Genomic DNA, 27,768 nt, shown 5'->3' on the forward strand with positions numbered 1-27,768 from the left:
TGTTCCAGCCTTCTGACAGTGGGCTGGTACAGGACTCACTATGAGCACTGGTAGCAGCATTCACCAGGAGCATGAGTGTATCATCAGGCACTCTCTATTATTTTGTGTCTTTCCAGTATTCCAATGGCTTCATAACAATTTTGTAGCTGTCTAGCCCTGCCCACATCCCAGGGTTCAGTTTACTAGTGAAATAAAAGAAACCAGCGATAAGCAATTCACATCATTGAAGCTGAAGCTTTACACTCCACGTGTAGATTTGCATTAAAGCCTTTGATGTTGTTACCAAATTGAGTGGAAATTTTAGATGTTATTTTCTGTATTGTAAATCAAGCCTGAATGAATCACCGGTGGCACCGTTGCATTTGGTTGATAAGATAAGCAGAATGCTGAGCACAGAGAGGAGATAATGCACTAATGGACGAATCTTCACGTGTCCTGCATTGCAATCTGCACCATAGCAAGGCAGTGTGTATCAGCAGAGTCAATTCCAGAGCTGCAGATGTGTAACCAAGAGCCTCTTAAAAGAGACAAAAAATGTCAGCCTTTCTGGATCCCCTTCATTTAGGGAAGAACAAAATAGTTGGTTTTTTGGGTTTTTTTCAATTTCTTACCTCATCACATATTGCAGAGTCATTGCAACCTCACATCAGCTGCAGCTATTGAAACACATGTCATTAGCTGAACTTGTTTATTTGTCAAAGACTGTGATTTTGGAATTCTGCTGGATTAAAGGAGTGCTGTGATGTGTTGGCCACTGGACATGGTTTGGAAAGCAAAATTAAGTTTGATGCCTGTAACATTGCGCTGGTGTCACAAGTTAAGCGAGTTTCTCATTTCATTTCTGTCTTAGGTTGGGGGCAATCAGACTTCTAACAGCGTGGCAGATTTCAGTTTTTTTAATTGAGTGCTCAACATTGAACCCAAATCAAATGGGGAAATCCAATGTTATATACTATTACCAGAGCTGAATAGAATAAGCAGAGGTGAGAGTTTAGATGTTCACCAGTACCCTAAGGTACAGGGTTTATGGTATAGCTTGCCACTTAGTATGTTTTATATCAATATGCTAGTGAAATACATGGTGTTACAAAATCAAAGCTGATGTGTTTTGATGTTTGCCTTGTTTATGAAATTTGAATATGAAGTGGTGCAGACTTTGGAACAGTTTGTGTTTATAATTTCATGTCAACTGAGCTGACAGTTGAGGAATCATCTTTGAAGTACAGAAATGCTGCAGGGGAAGAAGAAACTTTTTCCCATAAATAAAATACATATTTTTTTATTAATGAATGAATGTGCTCTAGTGAAGTCTCCTTTTCAGTTTTTCTGCCTAATTTCTCCTATGGGTTGAATAGAAAATTGTGCACCTTCAAAGTATCAAAGCAAGATGCCCAATTCACTACAAAAAATTGGTAGTCAGTCCGCTTGGCTATATTTGCTCAAATGGTGGTATTTTAAAAAGAGCAGGCCAGAATTTAGCTTATTTTTATACCTTTTAATAATAGCTTCTGAAAGTAAGATTTAAATAATGGAATTAGCTGTCACTTTCAAAAGAAGAGAGAATCAAGGATTCATAGAGTTATAAAATTTTAATGGAAACGTCTTGCATGGTTGTATCATTGCTGGGGATAATAGTTGGTTGGCATAGAAAATATTTTGGATAAAAATGTTTATCTGTATAAGAATAGTTTTGCTGGCATTTATTCTAAAGAAAAAATGACAAAATGTGTATTTATTACAAATACTAGTAATTAGTTTTAAAATTTAACAGGAAATTGCTGTACAAGGCAATAAATATTTAGCTAGCTAAAGTAGCTAAACTCTCAATGTTCATTTGAGTAGATATTCAGAAATACAATAGTTTGTTGGAGTGTTTAGTGTGTGAAAGGCAGAATGAAAGTCACAAATGTGTTTGAGAAAGAAAAGGTAACAATGAATGGAAAAAACCTTTGGATGAACAAAGGGAAATGCCAGATTAGAGAAACCCAAATCCTTTCTGTGGCTAATAAGGTTCTTGAGTGGTTTTGAAAACACCGAGGAGATGCAGAGTCAAGGATTATGTGTTTGTTAATTATTTGGAAACGGGCTAACTAAAAAAAGGGCTAAGTTCTGTTGATCCTAAAGGATTATTCAGTGGAGAGGAAATCATAAATTATGAAAGAATTGACTATTAATCTTAGGTTTGATTTAGTACTAGATTTCCAACTTGAATACAGTATGTAGTTTTGCATCATGTTCCTGAAGAATGCTCTTAGCAAAATACCTAGGGTTAAAAAATGTGTGTTTCTTGCTGAAAATTGAGCTCTTCTGCCCAGTTAAACAAAAAAACAGGTATCTAAGCTTTCAGTTGAAAATTGAGCTGTGTTTGAAACAGGGGAATGTAGAGCCAAGTTTTTGATACTCATGTTAGCTACCACAACTGCCTTACTTGTACTGTATTTTGCATGTTACAGCCACAAAATCTTTAATAAGCTGTCCTTTTAAATCCTGTCGTTTGAGCTCTGAGAGGTCATACTTACACAGCTGCTTGAGGGCAGTAAAGTGCTTGTGCCATTTTGTGCTTCATATGAATTTCAAACCCAAAACCTGGGTCATTTCTGCATTGGAAGCATTGCTCAGGCCATTCATTGTTCTACATATTGGCCAAGTTTTAAACAAAAATTTATGTTTTGTGGATGTTAATAATTTGAAGTTTTAAAAAATTGTATTTCTAGTGGAAAGCAGATTGTTAGAATAATTTCCTACTAAGCAGCAGTTGTGGTGAAAATGAATCGCTCTCTCTAATGAAAGATACAAAACATTCTTTCCAAAATAAAATATATGTTTAGGGGTGACTTACTCCATCATGGATTCCAGTTGTGTGCTGTTATAATTTTCATGTTATTCTTTAATTTATTGTTAACAGTTGTATTTTTTGGTCCTTTTACTGGAAAATTGTGCTTCTAGCAATTAAAATTATTCTGTGTCCTACCTAAATTTACTCTGTGAATATTTTAAAATCATTTATTTTGTGCAAACTGTGGCTTACGTTAAATTGTCCTACCCCCAGTTACCTGTTGCAGCTATACCTTTGTACGTGTCAGCTGTCTCATTTTGGACACAATTTTGGTATCTAAACCAGTCAAACCCTTTAAGCCTTTCTAGGAGTGTTGGCCTTCTCTAGTGATGATACTGCATTTATACCCCCAGTCCAGTTTCAATTAATCTTTCTTATGTTTATGTCCTTGCATGTGCTATTATAGATGTGATCCCTTCAATGCCTAGCACAATGATAACGTTTCCCTGATAGTTTTCAGAAATTTCTTTTAGTGTCAGTTAATGAAAGGCTTATAAAGGAACCTGTTATTGAAGAATTTGGATTCAAAATTGTTATATATGAAATATTGTGCTAAACCAAATGTGTCATGTTATAAGAATAGCAATTACCATTTTAATTTTTGAAAAGAAGGAATTGTTCAAACAAGTAAAGAACTTAAGTTTTCAGCTAGAAATTAGTTGCTTTTGAAGATACTGAACTTGAAAATTCAGGAAGGACCTTTTATGAGCATTACACGATATAAAAAACTTTACATGATACAAAAAATAAAAAGAAAACTAGTACAGAGCTAGTTAGGTTTTTGTTTGTTTCTTTATTTTGTTTTACCACTGCAAATATTGAAAGTTAGATATGGTAATTTAAAATAGGTTTTATAGCATCCAAAATAAACACTTTCAGAAAAATGGTTGGTGTGCTGTTATGTATTCCTTAGGAGAATCTTCTGCAGGAAAGAATCTATATTCTTCAAAACTGTAAGTGTGAGAACTGATAAATATGAGAGTAAATCACAGGAATGAGGCCATGTAAATCAGTATTAAGGCCTGGACAAAAGTTCTGGAACAGTGTACATTTGTCTAGATTTCAGAAATTCCAACTCAGAAAGATTTAGATTATATCTTGAGGCATGAGCCTAAGTGTCAAGGCCTGGGGGAAAAAAAAAAGAAAAAGTAGCAAAATGGGAAATAGCATTCAGCTGAAGGAAAGATAAGTTTGGATTGCTGAGCAGCAAGGGAGGACCATGCACATACTGGATGTCACAGCAAACTGGTTTAGGAATATTATAACTTTCTCATAATGCAGGATTTTCTGTTATGATCTGATAACCAATGTCAAGATATTACTCAGCTGGGGTAAGGATGGAAAAACTTAAGAGTTCTAGAAAGGAAAAGTTGATTAATGAGCTATAATTCAGTTCCCAGAAGAACAAGTTGTGAGGTACTGTATGCAGTGCATGGTTTAATTTTATGGTTGGGTTGAATTATCATTTTGTCAGTATCAAAATGTGAAGATCTTTCCTTGCTTTATGTGGAGTTAATCTTCTCTTTCTTTCCCACAAACAAAGTTAAACTTGGGGGCAAGAGGCTGAAAAGACAATTAATACTGTCCATATTGTTGATAGTTTCCTTTCTTTTCCCAAAGCCCCTGAGACTGTATATCCTTCCTTAAATGTTTCCTCTGAAATCTCTTTTCATCTTAAGGGCTTGTGGGGCTATGAATTAAGTTTCTAGGACCAAGAGAGGTCTTTAGGATTAATAAATATCAGCTTTTTCTTTTATTTGCATTTTATCTTGTTCTTCTTGCTCATTCATTCCGTTCCTTCCAGTTTTCTGTACAATACTGAGTGTAGTGTCTAATGAAATTTTATAGCACCAATCTTCTCATCAGGGTTTTCAGCATAATTATTCTCTGGAGTCACAATATGAGGCATGCACAGCATAACTATTCTCCCTTTCCCCTCCATCCCTCTTTGCTGGCATCATGTAAAATTATATTCCCACATTGCTATTTAGCATCTGGCTTCATTTATCAAAGTGTATCTGGAAATCTTTACTAAGTTTACCAAGTTGTTTTTATTTTTTTTTTTTTTAAGAAGCTGAAGTATTTAAAAAAACTTTCCTGAAACTTTTGTAAGGTGAGTTAAGGACATGAAGAAAGGAAGGAGTTACTAGTGTGCTACACAATACTTTTCTCTATGGCCTATTAAATGAGAATGAGAAGGAGAACTACTATTCTTGATTATCCTGCCAATTAGCAAGGTACTCACTAAGTGGATATAGTTTCTGATGATGATTCTCCTTAATCTCATGCAGAAGTGATTTCTAAATTCAGGTTTGTTCAGAACTATATTGGAGTGTTCAGCAAAATTTTTCAAAGCATACAATGATGAGAAAAACTTGCTCACCTCCAACGACAACAAAAATAAATCTGTTCAGAATGGGATGAAACTAGAATTTTTAAAATTAGCTTAATTGATAAACTATTTCACAGGAAGCTTACAGCATAATAGAGAAAAAGGCAATGGATGGTTAATGGTAAGCAAGAAAATAGTTTTTCATGGTGGCTAGGATGAATTTGTGAAGGTAAGACTAAGGGAAAGGCAAAGAAGGTGCTTTTCCTTTGAGGGGAAAGCACCTTTTTTGCTTTTTTTAAATTTTTGTCTAAGTAAAAGATATGTTGTATTGTGGAATTTCTGTACAGCAGTTGTTACAGCAGAGCTGACAGATTACAGTACCTTTTAAGTGTATATTTAATAAATATGAATTTTTTAATAATTAATTCATTGAATTAACTGAAAAACATTTTAATGGCAGTTTTGTGTTGTTTTCATCACTAAAAATATAATTATTTGTGATTATTTACTCTTTATGCTTTTTTAAAGCATTACCTAGGAGTAAGAGAGGAGGGTGAGTTGACCTTAATTTACCTGAGTTTTTTTAGTTGCCAAATATACAATTTGTTGTCATGGAGATCAGTGCACAGCTCAGATGCCTGATTCAGTGCCAGGAAAAGGGGCACCTCAGTGGATGATCAGGTCAATGTTTGGCTCCATTAAATAGGAAAATAAGTTGCAGGTATTGGAACACATTTATTTTAGGATGCAGGGGAAGTTGCTAATATCCCAATATCTAGTCTCAAATTCCAGTGAGTATTTGTAGAAACACAGCTTAGCATTCACTGCTCCAGTTCTGTGTCACAGATTCTTAGCACCATGAAAGAACTTGTACCACCTGTAGCCCTTGGAGAAGTGCACAGTAAAACCTGAACTGAGAGGCTGATGTAAATATGAGCTAAAAGCTGCATCCAGAGGGCACTCAGAGAGCAGGAGTGCATTGCAGAAGTGATCTGGAGTGGTATAAAAGTATCTGTTCTTTATATGTCTGAAGTGGAACAATAGATTCTTGGTGCTGACTGAGCATCTCAGGGCAGGATGAGGATTTCTTCCTTGGGTCTTTCACATCCTGTAGCTGATTCAGGCTCCTGTGCTAATTTTTGCCATGACAGCACTGAGGGACTGACAACAAGGCCATGTTAAGTGGTTTTTTTTTTACTGGAAGTATTCCCTAACATTTCTGCAGTTAGGAGCCAAACTCACTTGCTCTGTCCTTACACTGTGGAGATTCTTACTGAGCAGCTCAAGTACAGGCTTGAGAAGGGAAGCAGATCCAGCTGCACTATTTCTTCTTTCCAGTCACTTGCAGAGGCAGTTGAACCATGTGAACATACCATAGTCAGAGAGTGACCCCCAGGAGATGGTGTTACCTGCTCTTTGAGAAGAGCTGGGGCATTTACACAACTTCTCTCCCACATGGATCTCCTTACACAAAGAGCTGTTATTCTTTCCCTTATAGATCCTTTACATCACAGGGGCTTAACATATTTTACCTGTGTAGCACTTAATCTTCTGCTTTTATCTGAGCCTTCTGAGCACATTTTAATCCAATTTCCCTGAAGCATAATGCAGGGAAGGAAGTGATCTCACTTCATGCTCGCTGTGAGTAGTGCAGGCTGAGAGAATTTAGTTCATATTCACAGGGACTGTCCTTGTGACTGTCTTTTTGCAAATAATGGGAAGGGGCTTCCACTGTCCTGGCCAACTAAATCATGTGTGCATTACTTTTATATCAGAGCTGTTATTGGGGATTATATATTCATCTTTTATCACTAGTGAAGTTTCTCCATGTAATCACAGTGTGAGGTTATATTCATCATCCTGCTAATTGGCACCATTTTCAGAAGTCCTGTCAGTTTGTCCTTATCTTTCCTCCTTAGTTTGTCTCTAATATGGATGAGTAAGCTGAGTTATGTGCTGTAGTGCTTGCATGTATCACAGTTCAGTGGTTTTAGCACATCTATTTTCTTTGAATGCAAAAGGTTAATTTCATTTCAGTGTAGGTTCAATCTGGATACTGACCTTTACAACTGGAAAAACAGATAGAATCATAGTTTAATTAACCTTCCAACTAGGACACATATTTGAAGCATACTAAAGAAGCTCTATGTTTTAAATACTACTGGGAGTCACATTGGAGGAGTGGATCATTGGTATCCAGAAACATTATCACTGTCCTGAGTTAGACAAAAGGAGAAGTTTATTACTGAAGTGGTGGAGCACACAGCTGAGCTTGGAAAGAACTAAGGTAAACTGAAAACAGACTATTGAAAGTATGCCTTCATACTTTATTGTGAAATAGGAACAGCAAAGAAGATACTGAAACTGTCTGATTGTCTATTGATAGTTTCTGTAACCTGTCCTCTTTTCCAGCTCATTATTGTAGTTTTCCATGGCCCTTCTAAGTTAAAAGACAAACATGTTTTTTGGAATTAGGTTTTGTTGCTATTTTTAAAGAAACTGAACTCTGGAAGCAAGTAAAGAAAAAGAGATATAGGTTTAATCCTTTTACTTTGTTTTCTGGTTGATCATTTCTAATCAGTTAAGTGCTTAATAAAAATATCAGGACCTAAAACTAAATCCTTAATCCTTCCTCTGAGGTTCTTCTCTTATAATACTTTCTTCTCTAGAATCTCACATTGTGAAAGCCTTGTTTTGCTTGTTTGTAGTAATAATTGGCAAGATTACTCCTTCCATATAAGGAAAAAAGTTTATTTGGAGCTAAAGATGGTTTTTTTAGACCTAAAAGAGAATCACCTGAATGCCATCTACATTTTTATATTTGTATAAGCCGATGTTTGCCAGCGTTGGGAGGTGAGGTTTCCAACCATCTGAAAGGTTACACAGTGCTGAGGTCGTTGTATGAGCATCAGATTGCAGATTGTGGACCACTACCTGAGATGAATGAGCCACATCTTCAGTGGAGAAGTCTCCACTTGACCCTGAGTAAGTCAGCAGTTAAATATCTGCTTCAGATACACGTGGCAGAATATTGTACATTTTCTTAAAATGGTATAACTGGGCTTGAGCACAGACTGCTGGAAATCTGTACTGAAGATTGAAAATGTATTACAGCGAGAGCTATTGAAATGTGAGAAAATATGGTATTTTATTATTATTATTATTATATTTAGAAAATTATGCTAGAGATCTGGCTGTAATGTTATTTCATTTAGTAGTGACTAAGCAAGGCAGGATTCTTTGGTGAGAAAGCACTGAAAAGAATAGAATGAAATCACACATGCTTCGTTATTGCTTGCAGTAATGGAAAAAATGAAGAGCATAAGGTAGTAATTAAAATGTTTCATGAATAAGAGACTGGATAATTTCAGTTGCGGTTTTAGCAGCTACAGCCCTGAAGACAAACACACATAAATGCATAGAATATTGTGGGCAAATACTCAAGTCAATTACAGTGTCAGGATGTTACTCCCAACACATTAGTCTAAATTCTGTGTGGTAATTAACAGATATTAATAAAATAAATGTAGTCTATTCCATATTCTGGTAAGTAGTTATTCATAGCCGCCCTGGGAAAGTTTGAATTATTGTCTGTCCTAATTGTGCCAGGGACTTTTTCATTAGGCATGAAGGTCTGACTGGGAGGGATTAATAACTGCCTGCAAAGTCTCTGTATTGCAGTTTATCAGATATCTTAGAAGCAGAGCTGCTTCTTATATTTTGGTCTTATTTTTCTGTTTGTTCATTTGTCACATCTAGAATCAGAAATTGTGCTCTCAACAGTAAAATCTTTTGCTAGTGTAACATTTTGTCTACACCAGAACAGTGTCATTATCATCTGTTTTCCCCAACCTTCCTCCTCCTTATCCCCTTGGTGTTCCTCTTTATATCTGAGAGATTTCTGTTTATAACACAAAATGTGCTAAGAAGGAGCAATCAGTAAATGCTGTGCTCTACGTGCCCATCTCTCAGCACATCTTTGAGTCTGAATGTAGGTCACGTCTGTCTGTAGAAACCTCCTCTCATGAATATGTATCACTTGCTTGGCAAGTTTGCTAACAACAGGTGGGTTCTGTGTTTCTCACTTTTTTTTTTTTACTTGCATTATTTTATGTGGAAAATAGAACCAACTTTTTCAGCCTTTTAATTAAACATTAAGGTGGCTATAAAGGAAAAGAACCAAAAAAATCTTTTGTGTAATAGTTTCCTTCCATCCCCTGACTGAATAAATGAATATATAGTATTAGTTAGGGCTTGTGAGTTCTAAGAATAAACCCAACTTAATTGTAATTTCCACAGCATCCTTTCATTGATGAATATAATAAATATTTCAGAAAGCAGAGGGGGGAAAAAATGCCATCCTAAAATATTCTAGAGGTAACTGAAGCAAGGATCAAGCATTGGGACAGGCTGTCCAGGGAAGTGTTTGAGTCACCATCCCTGGAGTTATTTAAAAGGCATGTGGGTGTGGTGCTTCTGGATGTGGTTTAGGGGTAGATCTGGCCGTGCTGGGTTAACTTGGTGAATTTAGAGGTCTTTTCAAACAATTCTATGATTCTGTGTTTTATGAAGGATGGACTGAACTACATAGAAGATTTGAGTTAACTTCAGTGTTAGTTCTAAAGCAGAGGAGTGGCCGTAGAGACATATTTTAACTATGTCACTCCAGGAGCTTTCATGTAGAGCTTTGTTGAGAATAATTGTATAGAAATTTTGTCATTTTATCATAAAGTTGAGATTTTGCTTTGGCGGTTAAAGAAACATGAATTACAATGTTCACATTTGTGTTGAAAATTGCAAACTACATAATAACTAATTTGATTATATTAAATGATAAGCCAAAATCTGCTTAATTATTTATTAAACTGACCTCTCATTAAGATGAATTTAGGGATTTCCAGAAGAAATAGGAAAGTTGCTAATGATGATATCTATGGAATCTATGTACATCTTGGATTTAGCTGGCATAAAATTTCTTCAGGTTCTTACATTTTTATTTTCAGCTTATGATTGTAAAGTTTCAAACATGCTAAGCCCATAGCACCAAGATTTACAGGGCTTGCTAGTACAAAATAAATTACTCAGCTGGTGACATTTATGATTTTTTGTCCACGTTCAGAAGTGGAAGTCCTGGCTGCCACTGTGTAACATCAAGACATAAAACTTTAATTAGATAGCAGATATGAAAGGGGTTATATTGGACATACAAAACATAAACAAGTAATGTTTTATAGCTGTATTGTAATTGAGGCCCTTTGACTTTGTGTACTTAATTAAACTTTTATCCTTTGATAAACACTTGGCTGTTAGAAAACTACTTGACCACCCAGAGGCTTTCATCTCTGCTTCTAATTGATTGGAATCCAGGAGGTCACAAAAACACAGACTGCAAAGTCAGCCCTCAATTCCAGCTTCTGAAATGTGTTAGTTGGTCTTTTCAGTTTAAAAATGAGCATATTTTCATGCTTAACAAAGATAAATTGGAACACGTACCATCCTATGAAATAAAATCAAATTACATGGTCCATGCACCACATCTACTTTCTTGTAAAGAACCTAAAAACTCTTGGCTGAAATTTATACTGACCATCAGGAGTGTTCTTACAGTAGAGAACTGCAGAGAGCAGATGTTTGGGAGCATTCAGACTGATAATGGAACAAACATCATCAGTTCAGTGTGGCAATGAAAAGCCTTCTCTTCAGATTCACTGATCTTATGGAGAAGCAAAGTTGCATCTTGTACTGGGAGGTTAGGAAAATAAATTCAGTGCCTACTGTATTGAAGGAGACCAGAGGAACAGTTGATTGGCTCAAAACAACAAGGTGGGAAGTGCCTTATTCCATAAGAATGGTCTAAAGTTTGCAAGAAAAAGTTGTTTTGAACCTCCTGAGAATGCTGTTGTTTTTTCCTGCATAATTTCCACAGTAAATCCAACCACTTCCCACTAAATCCACTGAGCAGATTGGGGATTACAGTGTCCTGAAATACTGTCATGTTGTATGAGATAGAATGAAAAGACAGATCTTTATTGATTAAGGATGGAAATGCCTAAATACATCATCTGTAAATGCTAGTAATGTGTAAATAACAGACCCATTTGATTTAAGAGTGCTACCTACAGTGAAATTCATTGTGTTGCATTTCTGCTCATCCCAGAGAGAAACAAAATGATAGCTTTATGTCCAAATGAGGAGGATTCTATTTCGCTTTCTTGTTCCATATGTCAAACCCATTAAAAAAGGGTAATATGGTGTGAAAATAAGTGATAATTAAGGAAATTAAGGAGTTGCTTTATTTCATGTCTGAAACCAAGATATGTACAGTGACACATCTTGGTTGATATACAGTGACCCCACACCTGTCCAGAAGTAATAAAACTTAAGCTGGACTGCTTGTCTTACATTAGAAAAACAGATTGACAGACTAAAGCCTGCAGGATGTTAATTGCATTGTATTTTAGAGGGGGAAAAAAAGAGGGCATGGTGTTTTTCTTTATTTTCTATAGCTGAGAAATGTCAAGAAAAAGAAGTATAAAACATTTTCAGTTTTTCAAGGTAAGGTATCTTTATCAACACCACCCAACCACGAAACCCCCATAGCATGTTTCCAGTATTAAATAAATGTAAATCAAGTGTTTGTGCAATCATGCAGGTTGTTGCCAGGTAATTTAAAAATGAGCAAACAAGTAGCAGAAAAGATGTGGAAATCTATCTCAAATTATATGGCTTACCTGTTTTAGCAAAAGTGCTCTGATTAGAAATAGTGAGATGGTGGAAATTAAACAGGGTATAGTTAGACATAGACACAATAATAATTAAAAGTGCTGTGTTTTTGCTGAAGAGAATTAACTTGGCAAACAGCAGGGGAAAAGAAAAACATTAATAAGATGTTTGGAGGCCAAGCTGTGTTTCTAAATGTGACAAGTAAATCTACAGACACTATGTGTCAGAGAAGTTGGAGCCTTGTGTTGAGTGTCAGTAAGTGCACGGTTCTCTGCTGAAAAACTTCACAGTGATGAATTCATGTAATTGCTCACCCTCCCCGTACATCTCTCTTTTGTATTTAAGAGCAAGCTTTTTAAAATGCCTTTGTGCATAGATAAAACATTTATAAGAGAAGTAGAGAAAACTCTTTATAGGGTTCCATATTTTGACAAAACAGGGGAAACATTTTTTCATGTTTATTTTTTAGTCCATCTCTTTTCCCTTATATTTGCCTTTTTCTTTTTTTTTTAAATTTATTTATTTTCATATTTTCTTCAGTTATAATTAATATTATCCCTCTGCACTTTTTATTTAGTACCCTTTGTGAATAGTATTCTATCCCTCTTGGTAATGCCAGGGTGTATCATTAGAGTGCTGACTAGCAGTTTATTGATTTTTAAGTTATAGTCTTCCTTGCTTTTTCTCTGAGAAATTTTAATAAAAAAATAATGGCAAGCTTCACTTTTCCAGTATCTGTCTTAGCAGATTTTAATTTTTAGCTATGTGGTCAGCTTTGGATAAAACAGGCAACAGGCAGCCAAGGTATAATCAGAAGAGCACGGACAGCTAATTTTACTAGATTTTTCATGCAGTGCTATGCTTAATGCATGGTGTTCACCACACAGTTCCTGAGTCATCAAGGGCAGATACTATTTTAGATGTGTCTTTTTGCATGCTAAGTATTTTAGAATGCCTTATCATAGAGAACAGCCTTGGGTCAGATACTTGTGATTTTTCTTAAGGTTAAAGTATTGTCAGTCAGTGATGGATTCAGTGAGTGAAGCTAGCGCTGTATGAAAATTTGACATCTAATTAAAGAATGAAAACAATCATGTGAAACTAGGGGGGGTTTAGAGTATGTTAACCAAGGAAGTGGTTAGGATATTGTTGTCCATAGTCTCTGATAGATGGTGTCATTGGGAAGTGAGCTGGGTGCTATGAGATGTTTTTTTTTTTTGAAATGAGGAGTGCCACAAACGTCTCTGTCAGTAGGTTCAGTCTGATGTATTGCCCTGGGCCAAGGAAGCAGAATGCTCCACTGTGACCAGGTGTTGCCACTCAGCAGTGTACTGCTTATTGCCCAAGTCTGACCTTAGCAACACAGAGTTTCACCTCCTGGTGGAGCTAAGCGGAGACATTTGTCAGATTGGGATGCACTGTATTGAACAATGCAAATAATGATACTTCTTGTTGGCACTTGTTTCTATGACCAACCGAAATCTGCCTGAATTATCAACACAGTTTCCAGCACAGTCCAAAGCACAGTCCCATACCAGCTACTGTGAAGAAAATTATCCCAGCCAAAATGAGCACTAACCTCATTCTCATTTGTAGTAGGAACTGCCAAAAATGATTTTCTAATAAAAGCCTCTGACTCAATTCTTACCTCTTGATCAGTCAAGGGCAGCTACGTGACACACATTGTCTGTTAACTGATTTGTGTTGAACAAATTCCCAGCTTCGGGGTTATTTAATTTCTAATTTTGGCGAGGATTTCTAGGAACTTTTCATTTTTGCTAGGTGTGGCAGGACAAATTAAAATCTGGTCCTTTTTGTGATCTGAGGAAGGGATTTCACTTAGATCAGGTGAGTGCTCAGCATAGTGTTTTCTGACTGCATTCTGTGCCTGCCTGTGCCTTGTTTCAAGGTTGATTCAATGCTGCATTTTTCCTTTTTTATTTGTAATGGTGCATTTGTTCCCGTTTGAAAACAGCTTTGACCTTGGATATCTGTGCAGCATAGAGAAAGTAACTGAATGCTGAAACATGGAAGATATGCTTGTAATTGCAGGTAAAAGCATCACTGTGAAAGCCTTAACAGGAAGCATGCTACTGACTCATCTTGGCCTGTGATGGAAAGTGCCCTGAGCCTCATTAAAGTGTGATTAGCATTTTCAACTCAAAAGGATGGTGGATCAGATTCTGATGTATTTATCATGCTTATTAGCAGCTTACCCTGGAAAAAACCCTGACACACTGAGACTGATGTGGAGATAGAAATCTAGCACACTAGAGATAACAGGGCAAGGAGCAGCCATAAGTAACACAGCAATATGTCTGTGCCATGCAGTTGGTGGCATTGTAAATTTTTGTTTAGAGAATGAAATGCTGAAAAAGAGGATAACTTCCTAAAAGGTTTAACTCCAAACCTTATTACAGTGGAAGTACCAATGTAAAATTTTTATGGTCTTGTGTGCAAATCTGGCAACAGGGGTTTCCTAGTTGCACAGGGCCTAAGGCAAGTAAAGCACCTGTACATTATTCTGAAGTAAATTTGCCCAGTAGGCCATCAAGAGATAGGTTCCTTGATCATTGCTATGTACTCTCCTGCCCATATATAAATGTGGCAAATATACAACTTCTAAGGTAATTAAACTAATTTTTTTTATGTCACACTGGAATATGTAGTCTGTTTCCACAGATGACAGTCAGAATGGCATTTTGAAATGCTTCAGCATCCTCAGAACCCTTTTTGTGTTAATTAGCTGGTTTTGCACAGTTGTGCTTTACAACAGAGACCTTCAGTCTGTTTAGATTCATCTTCTCCTTCTGCCTTTCCCCTAGTGACTTTGTAGGTGATTTGGCATTGATGTTGAACTTCTTAGTGAAGTTAAAATGTCTTAGAATAAGCTAGTAATTTGTTTACAAAGAAGGGAGATCTTCTTACATTTTCAAATATAGATTTGACTACCAATAATTTTATACTTGGTTATTTAGTGGTATGATTCATTTATAAGAGGAATTATATGTCTGAGTGTTGAGTATTTGAAAATATGAAAAAATAGATAAAATATATAGCAGCACAGAGAATAATTGCATGAAAAATAAAAGGTAACTGTCAGCTGATGATAGGCTTTTTTCTCAGTATTATTTTAGAGCTAAAATCTGTTTTGACTTCCTTTCAGAACATAAACTCCCCACATCAAGCCTGTTTAGGAATTGCCAGTTACTCTGAATTAGTCAGGATGTTATCACCAGCAGCTGATTCCCCCCCTCTTCTTTCCCATGGAGAAAGGCTGTCCAAGTCCATGCTGACCAAGAGGCAGGGTAAATGCTCTGTCTGTAGTAATATTGCCATTACCTCCTTGGCATAAATAATTTTAAAGGAACAGTATTGTGCTTGTATTTGTTTTAAAAACACAGACCTCAACACGAGAAACTGAAGTAGTTTTTTAGTAATGTAGCAATAGCCACCCCATGGGAGACAGTGTTATCCTGGCTCTGGGTGTTTGCACTAGCAGAGGACTAGTAGACTGTAAATACATTTACACATCCATTCATACAAATAGATCAAGAAGTAGTTATTTCTTTTTAGATGTTTTATTTATATATATATGTGATGCAGTATATATGAATAATACAAATGGTAATACTCTGTGTATTTTGTTGATTTTTATTAATAGTTACTGTTGTCCGTACTTTGTTCTTTTAATTAAAGGTTGCACCTGTAGCACAGTCTTTAATATTCACAGTGAGCTTTTTTCCCTGTCACTTGGCACTTTGAATCTAGCTGTTCTGTCATATTGAAAAAATTCAGTAAAATTATGCATGATGCCCAGTAATTAGAGTGTGTTTATGTTTTAGATAATTATGGGCATTGGCATTTTTAACAGTTAAAGCAGATGTTGCCTGGTTTGTGATTTTTTTTCTTTTCCTTTTCATGTTGAGGTACTGAAATAAGTGTATCCAGTCCATACATCAGTTTTAATAATGTCAGCTCCTGCTCTTTCAGCAACTGGCATTCCTGCTTAAGCTCATCTACATACGGGATAGCTCAGGCCATAAAGGGAAAGCAGTTTCTATTCAGAGTTCATGAAGTGAAAAGGTGCTGAGAGGAGGCTCTGTGCAGGTCCAGTGAGGGGCTGCCACATGGGAAGGCACTTCTGGCGAGCCAAACTGTGTTTGTTTGGCCTCTGTTGTGCTTACCTTTAGGAGGCATTTATTTTTGTGGCATGTTGTGACATGACTTACAGATGGAGATCTGTCATGTGTGGAGCTCCAAGGCTGAGGGCTGTGTTCAGATGTGTCAAGCAGCACGTGGCACCGCTGGCATGCAAAGATTAGAGTCCACAAAAAAGAAAACTAAGACAAAATATTTTGTAAAAGGGGTTGTATTTGTGTGAGAAGAGCTGTTGCTTAAGGTTCTCCTGTGAGCTGAGATCTTCTGATTAATTCTTGATGCTTTTGTGCTCACTTCAGGGAATGAAGTGCAATTCATTAGCAAGGTGCTTGGGTCAGCCCCAGTGATGCTCATAGCCAGAGCAAAACAAGGGGCAGCTGAGGAAAGAAAGCAGGCAAATGGATTAGTTTAAAATGTGCTGTGCTGCCCAGCAAGACTTAAAATCATTAAGTGTGCATATGAATATTTATATATGGGCCAGAAAGCAACTAGCTAATTTCCTACTTTCCTCTTTATAATGAGAGCCTGGACTGTTCACAGCAGTATTTTAGAAATTTGTTATTACTAACCTCTTCCTCTGCCCAGTCAGGGGGTTATTCTCTTCCTTTAAAAACAAAAATGTGTTTGTAAGCAGTGCAAGTCACATTTGCAAATTAAAAAAAAGAAAAAGAAGAAGAAGAAGCTGTATCTAAGTATTAGAAAGTTTAATGGGTTTAGATTTAAGAAGGTCCCTGAAAATAATGTCACTTCAAAACCCCAGTTTTGGGCTGAAATGAAGTTTGGGGAGGTTGTTTACTATCATAAAAAAAAACCAGATTTTGCATTTTTTTAAAAATTATTTTAATTACTATTTGCATGCATATTTTTTTTGGTTTTGTATGGTGGGACAAGTACATGGAAAATTCCTCCCAAAGCATTTTCATGAACATGTCATAATCTGAAATTTTGTGGTATTATTTCTCCTTTGCCTTCCTGCCAGAATTTATATGGAAGGCTGAATTACATTTTCAATTATTCCCTTAGAAGTGATCTTGGTAAAACCGAATTCTTAGGAAATTTACAAACACAAACTGATATTTCTTGATATCCAAGTAGAATAGTTCGAGGAACTTAGTTTTCAGCCAAAACATTTTACAAAAGACACCTGACAAGTGTTTGCAGGCTGTAGCCTAGGGTAGAACAGATGAGATATTGGTGGTACAGGACATCTGATAATAAGGAGAGGCATTTCAGTGTGGTCTTCATATATAAGACAACCCAAAAATCTCGTGCCTGTCCAGGAGGAGTCTTGGGAGGAGCTGTTTTGCTATTTTGTTGACTGGATGAAAACGCAGTTTAAGAATTTTATTGAGAGATAGCTCTGAATATCTTGTTTTCACTTTGCTCAAGGGCGAGGAATGTGTGTGTGTGAATTTGGAAAACTCAGTCACAGAAGTCAAAAATGCTCTTTTACAGACATCACATAATTCCTGCTGAGAAATGTAATTCTAAAAGGTGAAATGCTATTTTCTTTGAAATAATCTCATTTGAAGATTAAGGAAATGGAATCTGATTTCCTTGATGTACAAAAATATGTATAAATACTTGAATATATATGTCTTTGGTTAAAACCTTTGGTTATGTCTTTACTCTGCAGTGCTGTGGCCTCGCCTTGAGTCCTGTGTGCAGTTTTGGGGACTACAGTATAAAAAAAGATATTAAGGTGTTAGAGAGTGTCCAAAGCAGGGCCACAAGGATGGTGCAGGGTCTCGAGGAGAAGCATATGAGGAGTGCCTGAGGTCACTTGGTCTGCTCAGCCTGGGGAAGAGCAAACTGAGGGGAGATCTCACTGCAGTTACAACTTTCTCGTGGGAGGAAGAGGAGGGGCAGGCAGTGATCTCTGCCCTGTGGTGGCAGTGACAGGACCCGAGAGAATGGCCTGGTGCTGTCAGGAGACATTTAGGTTCAATATCAGGAAAAGATTCCTCATCCAGAGGGTGGCTGGGCACTGGAACATCTCCCCAGGGCAGTGGTCACAGCTCCAGCCTGACAGAGTTCCAGGAGTGTTTAGACAGGCTCTCAGGCTCATGGTGTGACTCTTGGGATGTCCTGTGCAGGTCCAGGAGGTGGGCTTGATGATCCCTGTGGGTCCCTTCCAACTCAGCATATTCTGTGTTTCATTGTTAGCTTCTAAAATGTAAATTAGTATTGAATCTTTGCAAAAAAAAAATCTTTCTGTTTAACAAGCTTGTAGGGAAAGCATTCTGCACTTATTCTTCACTTAGTTATAACAAAAATCAATTATTCTTAACAATGTGAGTTCTTTGTAAGCATAAATCATTAAGACAGAAGCACACAGACACTCTTTAATGACACATTTCAAAAGTGATTTTGCTATAACTTTCCTATTGTTGCACAAGGAATAGGGACTTCAGTGAGGAATTCTGTATTTGATTTATGTACTGTAATTTAGTGCAACACTTCTTGTTCTATTTATGTTGGTTTTCATGATAAATCACCTGAAATGCCTGATGATTAAATTTATTTCTTTGTTTTTTCCTAAAAACTGTTGAGACAGCACTCTTGGTCTCAGTTTAGACGGTTCAGTGTATGAGCAGTGCTTTGCAGACTGTGGATGCTGTGAATTTTCAGTTGGAGAGTCAGAATCTTGATGTAACCCAAGTGAAGGAGATAATGTGCCAGAGAGAAGAATTAATCATGTAAAAAGCCTGGAAAGCTGTAGTCAAGAAACAGATTTTGAAAGTGAATCATGAATGATGGATTGTCGAAAGAAAAGAAGTTGGAGTTCCAGGGTTCATTATGCTGTCAGAAAATACGATGTATTTTTTAGTCCAAGGGATGGACAATAAAGGCTGCATGCTTTTAGTAGGGAGTTTCTCAGCTGTGATCCCTGTTCATAGTTTCTAACCACAAAATGGGAACTAATTTCATGGGTCCATAATTTCTATTATTTTGAGGTCAAAGCAGAGCTACTCTGGATGATGTACCCAGACTATCCAAAGTGTATTTTCTATGGATATAAATGCGGACATTCAAAGCTGTATGTATTTAACATCATTGAGAAAGGATAAGCAATTATGAATTTATTACCAAAGCTACAGTGGATAATATACCACAGAAGTAATATTTGAATGATAGGACGCTTCAGGTCAGAAAGGATCATCTACTCCACATCCCTGTTCAAAGTGGGTCCAGCCTCAAGGACAAAATATAAAAAATGAATGCATAACTTGAAGAATTTAATTTTTCTAAGTCGTTCTTGAAAAAAAATAAAGTATGACAAACAAACCTTGTTTGTTAAGTCCTGAGGTTTAGTTTCTATGATAGAATAAAATGTAGAGTGCTTTGTGGTCAGGAAACTCAGCGATGCTTGGTTTTGATGACAAGTGCCCGTTGTGCTACTTAGTGCTGGTGAAGATAAAGTAGAAAGAGAGATAATTCAGGATATTTATGTTTGCAGTACCAAAAAAAATGATGGCACTGAGGGATGGAACCAAAACATAAGCCATCTACAGTCTGGAGGAAGAAAGATACATAAGTATATGAAACAAGTAGTTTTAAAACTTTTTTCATATGGATGGGCTTACTGGGGTTGAGAGCAAAGTGGCTTTTTTAGTACCGAAGTGACAAGTAAAAGTGGGTTTTTTTGTTCTGAATGTTTGCTGACAAGTTGCCTGATGTTTCTTTTTGGTCATTTTTGCCAATACAAAACTGTTCTGTGCCACAAAGTACTGGGGAAATACTTTGCATTAATGGAGGAGGAAATTTAGTCTTTGGCTGGCACCTTCTGTATTTTTCTGTAGTTTAATTGAGTAAATGTTGAGGAGAGATGGGTCACAGTCAAGTTGAAAGCCTTTTGTGGACGTGTGTGCATGTATGTGTTTGCATGATGCATGAATTGCAAATAAAGCTACAGAAGTGAAAGTTCTGCTTTGGGTTTTGACACCCTACCCTGTTCCTCCAAGCAGGTTATCCAACAGACTTACACATATGATACCTAGTTCAATTCATTCTAGGCAAAAATCAGGCTTGATGATGTGAATGTTTCACTTGAGTGCTTGAACCTACATCCTTAAGTGCTGAGAAAAATATTTTCATGATTCTCTTAAGATACATGGATTTACAAAGGGGATGAGCCCTGTTTCTGAAATATCTTACCTTTCCAGTGTAAATGAAGCTGAATCAATTGCCAGGAGAGTGTAAAAACTGAAGAAATTTTTGAACCCCTTCTCCATTCCCTCCTTTGGATTGCTAGGAAAAAAACCCCACAACCACCATGTGCTGTGGGAATGTAGTAGCTCTTTGACATACATTTTACTAATGTCCTTCAGCCTGTGGCATTGGTTTGTGCTGTTTGCAAGAGTGAGAGGGGATGGAGGAGTGGATTTAAACTGAACTGCATCTTTTCATGGTCACTGTTTTTTTTTTCTCAGAACATATCTGTCCAGGAAGTCATCTAGTGCTGCTAATTTACCTAGAGGATGAATTCTACTTTTTTTTCAAGAAGGAGTATGTTCAGTGTAACTGGGAAATTTTTGTCATTGCACATTTGTTTTCATACCTGAGTACCAGTTTACATGAGAAGCTCTGATGATTCCTTGAGCCTTGACTCGAAATATTTTTTCTGAAAAACTGCAAAATAAACCAACAGTAATTAAATGCTAGCATTAATTTCTTGCAGAAATTTTAAAAAAAACTTTTAATCATGTAATTTACAAGACTACTGTGATGGTTTATTTCTTGAACTGTCTTCCATTGTGCAGTCAGTAACCAAACTGAAGAAAAAGAGAGGAAGAGAACCTCTGTGCAGTCACAAACACAGAAAAGATAGGTAAAATACAAATTACATAATTTTTTTTTACCTTTTGTTTTCCAGAATGACAAATCCCCAGGGCGTTCCACAAGTCGATCAAGTAATATTTCAAAGGTATGTGAAATCTATTTTCTTTTTCTGGAATTTAAAGAAAACTCGGTAATTAAACATAAAACAGTACTTTAGTCCATTATATTCTTCATGTAGTATTTTACTTATAAGAATCAGATATTAAAGTTTTGCTGCTGAACATTATGGTTACCCTGTAAACTCCATCATACAATTAGTCATTACTGTAAAATGTGTAATAAAAATACTAAGCAAATAACACATGCCCTTTTTTCACCTCTTTTCCCCAAGTGTTTAATGTTACCTTAGCACTTCAGCTTAAGATAGAATTGCTATTTGATTTTTCTCCTCCAAATAATAACAAGTGTAATGTGCAAAGCTATAAATCTGTGTTCGTATCAGGCTGAATTCTGAATTCCTTTTACAGGGATATATGGTTCACTGAAGCCAGGACTTCACATCTAGATCATTTTTGGTTTTTAGGAAAGAGAAGGGAAACTTTCGGAAAGGCAAAATGGGATTTTTTTTACTGAAGAACTTTGGTTTTAAGCCCCCTTTTTTTGTACTTTTGGTTCCGATTTGGCTTAAATTTATGCCAAAAAGCCAGGATGTACAGGAGGCAAAAGATAAAACTCTTTTTTTTTTTTTTTTTTTAATCCAGGCCTAAACATCTGCCATGTATTATGTTTGGTTGTAAATGTTTTGCATTTAGGGCAAGCACTGTATCCTTAAACCTCTTCGCAAAATATTTTTGTCTTTGGGGTACCCACTGTAAAACTTTTTCTTCTCAGACCATCAAACAAAAAAATGACAGCAAACCTCAGCTGTGATTTTAAGTTAAAATACTAGTTCCATGTTAGGTTCTGCTCTCTTTTGTTTAGAAGGGAAAAAGAAAGGCAGGGGAAAAGATGAAGAATATATCCAGCCTGCTGTAGGATATGGCTGAAACTCTTCTAGGCTAACTGCCTATCCTTAGAAATCATATAGACAAACTTGATCACCAGGAATTGTGTTAATTTCTTTAATTAATTATTTATTAATAAACTAACAATTAATAATAATACTAATTAATAAATAATAATTACTACTATTTTAAATGCACATATCAAGCAATAGTTACTGTAAATCTATTATGAATTTGATATTATTTTCTCTGCTTTTTTTTTAAGGCAAATGGGTTGCACTGTGACAAAGCATAAATGTTTTCACTGACATGAAAAACATGCCAGTGACTAACATTTATTTTGAAGTGATTTCTGCAGAAATCGGTGTAGTTGCTTATTAGAAAGGGATATTTGCACTGGTTTTAGTTGCAAACTAAAATCCCAATTTTTCAGTCATGGACTTCATCTTTTTCTGATGTATAGCCTCATGCATTGTTTTGGATCACTTTTTTTTCTGACACTACCTGCCAGTGAAGTTTTTCAAATGCTGAAAGGCATTTGATTGGAATTCCAGTTTTGTTTGTTGTCTGACTTAAAATGCTTTTTTTCTAAAGCAGGTTTTTATATGTGTGTGTATACACAGAAAAGCAAACACCTGACTTTGCAGGTTAATATTGCATGGCAGAAAGTGATAGTAAAAAATACTCCCCCTCAAAACAAGACTGAAAGCTTGCAGGCCAGATAAACTGCATGCCAAAAGCAAGATCTGTGTTCTGTGCAATGTCAGATCCTGCACAAAACAAAAATTTCAATGGGCAGAAAAATTAGGTAGTCTTTATGTAAAGCTATGAATTAGTGTCATCAAAACATGGTCTTTCACTGTTTTCATTTGCCTGTATGTGTAAGTTAAAAAGGGTCAAATGGAATTATATTTTAACAGTGACCATGTTTTGTGTATTCCACCCTTGGCTGGATGTAGAGCTCCTGCTCCAGAGCAGATACCACTGCATTTTGTACCAACCTATTTGTGAAATGAAATACAGCATAGATTCTGTAAATGCAGATTCATATTTCATAATGCTCTTAAATTGTTTATTTGGAGAGGACTCCTGAGGTTAGCAGTGTGTGCTTGGGCAATTTTGCATGCTAGGTACATGAATTTTAGGTCTGAGTGTTGTGGTGTTACAGATTAAACTGGATTGTTGAACACTGAAGATGTCTTATCTAGTTATAATGAGAAGGAATGGTTTTGATTTGGTATTTTACAGATACTGGTCAGTATATATCTATTCAGTCTAGAGATTTTACAGTCAAACATTCCCAAGACAGGTGGATGTGTGTGTGTGTTTGGAAATCAACACCTCAATTTTACCATTCACTTTTGCAGTCTGTTGAGAGTGTAGAAGTTTAGCATGTTGCAAGGACTTTTCTCATTGTATGTAATTTTCTGGCAAGGATTTCAGTGACAGACTATTTAAGGCAAATGAAAGAACAAAACTTTAGATATTTGACTGACAGCTGTGGCTCTCTTCAGTGGGAATTCTTTTATTCACCCCAGCCTTTTATTTATTTATATCAGAAAAACTGCCTTGAGTTCCAAAAGCAACTTCTTCTGTTAGTTTCCCAATCAGAGACAATTAGGAAAATGTATTAGTGCCTGATTTTTGCTGCACTTCTGGTAATAACCTAGATTTTTTCCTGTGCAATCAATAAATAAATAAACAATCTTTTTGTGTGTTCTGCCCTGCTAGCACTTAATTAGATATGATTAATAATTTAATAACTAGGTTATTAAGTCATATTTGGGACTGATCAGTATTTCACATTATCTTGTATTGACAAAGGGTAGCCCTAGTTAGTAGTTATGGCTTTCAAAACCTATCTACATAAAGAAACCTATCCACATAAAGAAAAATCTGAAACACTTGGAAATGTGAATTATGAACCAGCCTTGATGTTTTAAAATTATTACTGTATTTTTAAGCATTAGACCTTTTTTCCCACCTATTTCCTATGTTGCTGGCAGCAGAAGAAACTTAATTATTCTTTTTAAGAGATAGTATTGTGCAGCGTTCTGGATTTCAGAGTTGATGTTATCCTATCTGCATGTGTTTAAAATCTAAGTAAATGAGAAACTTGACCTTGAACATTACCTATTTGCCATTGCTTAGTTTTCTGTGCACTGTAACTTCTTTCATTAAAATTCTTATGTCTTCCTAAATAGATGTATAATTTAAGAGGAAGGTTAGTCAGAGAAGGATCTGGTGGATTCATTGTTTTCTTTTGTGGTTAACCAGTGGAACAAATTTTGTGTCTGAATTACAGTCTGTAGACTTTATGCTCTATATGTATTTCTGAGGCTGCCTGGCTATGTTAAAATGCTTTCTGGAAGAAATGTTTCTAAAACACTGTAATTATCTTTCTGTATGTTAATTATGATTCAAGAGCTCATTAGAGAAGGATGCTATCTCAGGAGCAAGATCTAAAATTCTCTGATGGGAACCTTGGGCTTATTTTTCAGTGCAGAGAAAATCAGGCTTGGAGCAAATTGCCTGAATTTTGATTTGCCTCAATTACTTCTCAAAAGCCTGGAGCAGGTGTTAGAACACTTTTTATTTACAAGTCTCTGAAACTTCCATCTAATAAAACTCTGTCGAGTTATATGAGGAAGTAAGGTGCTTGTTTTGGAATATTCTGTGTGATAATATTCACATGTCTAATTTAGAATATGAATAGCAATAGGGGAAAGAAAGAAGGAAATAATTGTTTTTACTCTATGTTAGAAATTTCTGATTTCTTGTGTCAGGTGGGGCTCCTCTCAATAATACAAAAATGAAAACCAGAATGCGATCTAGATGAAAAATTTATTGTTTCCAATGTATTGATCATTGATTTGAATCACTCAGTTTGTGAATCTGAAAGAAATTTCACAAACTGGTCATCAAATTCTGTAATAAGTAATACAATATTTATCATAATAATAGCAATAGTATAATAGTAATGAGTAATACAATATTTATAATAGTTATAAATTACCATTTAATCTCTTCCATTTAAATTGAATAATTTAAATGGGTTATGATATTCTCAAGTATTTTATCCTCTCTGTGTATGAGGTGATTGTATGAAGAGTCCTGTATTGCAATTTTGATGGTTTACCCAGCTTGAAGCAGAGCTCACACACTGTAAGTGTTTGTAATGGCCAAACACCACCATGTCCAAGGCAGTGACACCAACAGAGAGCACATAATATCTCCTGGTAGGTTTCATGGTGAAAAAATCCAAATCCACTTAAGTGCTCTTTCAAAAGAAGTTCTTCCCATGGACTTTGTTTGCCAGAACCAAGAATGCAGCATTTCCAAGATAATCTGTTTCCTAAATACCAGTTGTGTGACCCCTTGTGTTTTGCTACAGGCAGCTACAATACTCCAAGTCGATCCATGGTTCTTACTGTTCTTTGCCAATTTCATGCTAATCACAAGTAAAAATTCTCTTCCACATTGGTGGCTGCTTTTTTTCAAGGAACCACAAAGCTCCATCCCTTCCAAGTGTAGGTTTTAAATTATTGTAGTGAGTAACTGAGGGAAAACTTTGGGCTTTCAAAAAAGAAAACAAATCCAGGAAAAAAAAGGTCCTCGCTCTTGTAAAGCCTAAAATGTCAGCCTTCATAAATGCTTTTACAGTAGATAATATGATGTATACAAAACCGGCATTAAAATATGAGTATAAATGTTACATTAGTCATCAAATCATTCTTCTTGCTCATAAACAGAATAATTTTTATGAAAGCTGGATACTAACGTAGCACTTAGCTCTCATTTACTGAAAACAACAGTGCAAAGTAAACAAGTTAGTGAGAAGATTTTCTTCATCAGAACAGAATTCATTTTGAACACAAAAAAAAAGGCTGAAAACCAGAAACTAGAAGTAGATCCATTGCATCTGCACTTCTTAAAACTCCTAGATATGAAAGTTTGATTTCTATGTATAGAGAATGCCTTGTGGTTCATCTATACAATTTATTCTTTGTTTACAATAAGCTTAACAAAAGGCATGGCAGCAGAGTTTACCTAAGTCTGCCCAAAAATTGAACTGAATAAAATTGCATTAATATGTTATGATATTGAATACATGGGGACAGCTATCAGAAAATAATTCAATTTCAGTTTACTCTTCAATACACCTTTTTTTTTGGACCTTTTATAAACTGTTGTTCTAATGAGAGGGAATACATAAAAATGTGTGATTGTATGTCTACAAGAATGCATATGATTTTACTGATCCTGATTTATTCAGTCACAGTTCTTACCAATTATTCTGAGTGTACCTAAAGGTGTCACATTGACACATCCAGAAAAAAACTGTGTATATGTGTGCAATGTGCTGTGCCACAAGTTTTGTGTTTTTATACAAGCTCACTCAGTGTGTAGTGCCTGTATATAATTTTAATTTCTGTTATCACAGAATTCAGTCCTATCCTGTGATGGCCAATATCATACAGAAGCAGCTTTGATTTGTTCTCAGGAATGGAGCATGCAAGTTACTACATATGCTTATTATATGTAATTTTATTTCCATAATTATAAATAGTAATTATGATCTATAACATACCTGTTACATATATACTCTGGAAATCTTTGCATGGCATTTGTTTTTTCACCATGGCGCTTGGAAGCACATTTCACGTATTTGTCCTAAAAACAAATTCAATTAAGCAAACTTTGTTTCTACAGTGGTAAAAAACTGGGGGGGGGTGTCATGCTGTTTTGTGTTTACTGCACCTCATAAAAATACAATATCTCATGTTTTTCACAATGATGCATTCTCAGGGTTTCACTTCTTTTGGTTTAGTCATTTCAATATTCTTACTACAACTCTTTTGCTTGGGCACATTGAGGCTTCTCTCTTCTTTAGGGCTGGAATAAATAGGCATCAAATACACCCCAGAATGGGGTTATTCAAACATAGGAATGGTATCCTCACAGATGGGGTTTTACCCAATCTGTCTCCTGCACAGTCCACCAGACCCAAGGAAGAGCACGGTGGGTGTGTGCTCCCACGAGCACTTGTGAGAGCATGGCAGGAGTGTCATCTGAGTGAAAGCTGTTCAGGATATAGCAATGTTTTGAGGGTTTCAGTCTTGCAGATAGAGGGATGTGTGAAAACAGATGCCCTCTTTGGAACAGAAATTCTAAATGGCTCTCTGAGTACTGCCTACCTTTAGAAATACAGTAGTAACAAAATCCAGTTACAAAGAAAATGCAGGTTTTGAGCTTCACCTTTCCTATAGGCTAAATTTACATTTAGCTCTCTCCAGACAATCAAAAGCTGCTGGTCTCATGGCTCTGCACCTTTTGTATAAAACCTGGCACATCCTTTCTTCCAATTGCCTACTTTTTTTTAAAGTATGAAGCATTTTTATTAAGGAAGTGATAGTGACTAGAAAGATGCATCCTTGAAGAGAATCATGAATGAAAAATACTGTCTTGCTGCCATACAAAGACTCTTGCACACTATAGTCCATCTGATAATTCCAAGCTTAGCTAGCAGTGCTTCTATGCCTATAGAAAATGTGGATTTTTTTAGTCAAACCTGTACCTTGAAAATAAAGATTAACATAGATTAGTAAGGCAGGAGAAAACAACTTAAACAAGCTGATTGAATTTACAAGTTAAAGCTGTAATTACTTGTTTCTTCATTTTTTAAATGATAGTATGGATTTGCCATTTGCAATTTTGATTTTAAATTTCTAATCACTTTAGAACATGATCATACTGACTTTTAAAGGTGCTGAATGGTGTTGTTTGGCAGAATCCTAAGGATTTTTCTGCTCCTTCCTTGTGTGTTACTTTTTCATTAATTCCTTCTCTTCAGAGGCAGGTGAAAGGAGGGGAAGGAAGAAAGGAGAGAAAGAAAATCTTTGGAGAAGAGTTGTGCAAGGAATAATTTA

At 36.0% G+C, this 27,768-nt stretch overlaps 1 protein-coding gene across 1 annotated transcript in view; it reads left to right on the forward strand.

The window, feature by feature from the left end:
* MARCHF1 (membrane associated ring-CH-type finger 1) overlaps positions 1-27,768 on the forward strand; it is a gene marked incomplete at both ends in the record, with an annotated part of 82,922 nt that overhangs the window by 19,028 nt on the left and 36,126 nt on the right. The window contains one exon of the mRNA XM_084204229.1: positions 20,929-20,979. Within this exon, the coding sequence (XP_084060355.1) occupies positions 20,929-20,979 (51 nt within the window). The remainder of the gene's footprint in view (positions 1-20,928; positions 20,980-27,768) is intronic.

Source organism: Fringilla coelebs (assembly GCF_963513975.1).
Source record: "Fringilla coelebs genome assembly, chromosome: 4".
Classification (NCBI taxonomy): Eukaryota; Metazoa; Chordata; class Aves; order Passeriformes; family Fringillidae; genus Fringilla; species Fringilla coelebs.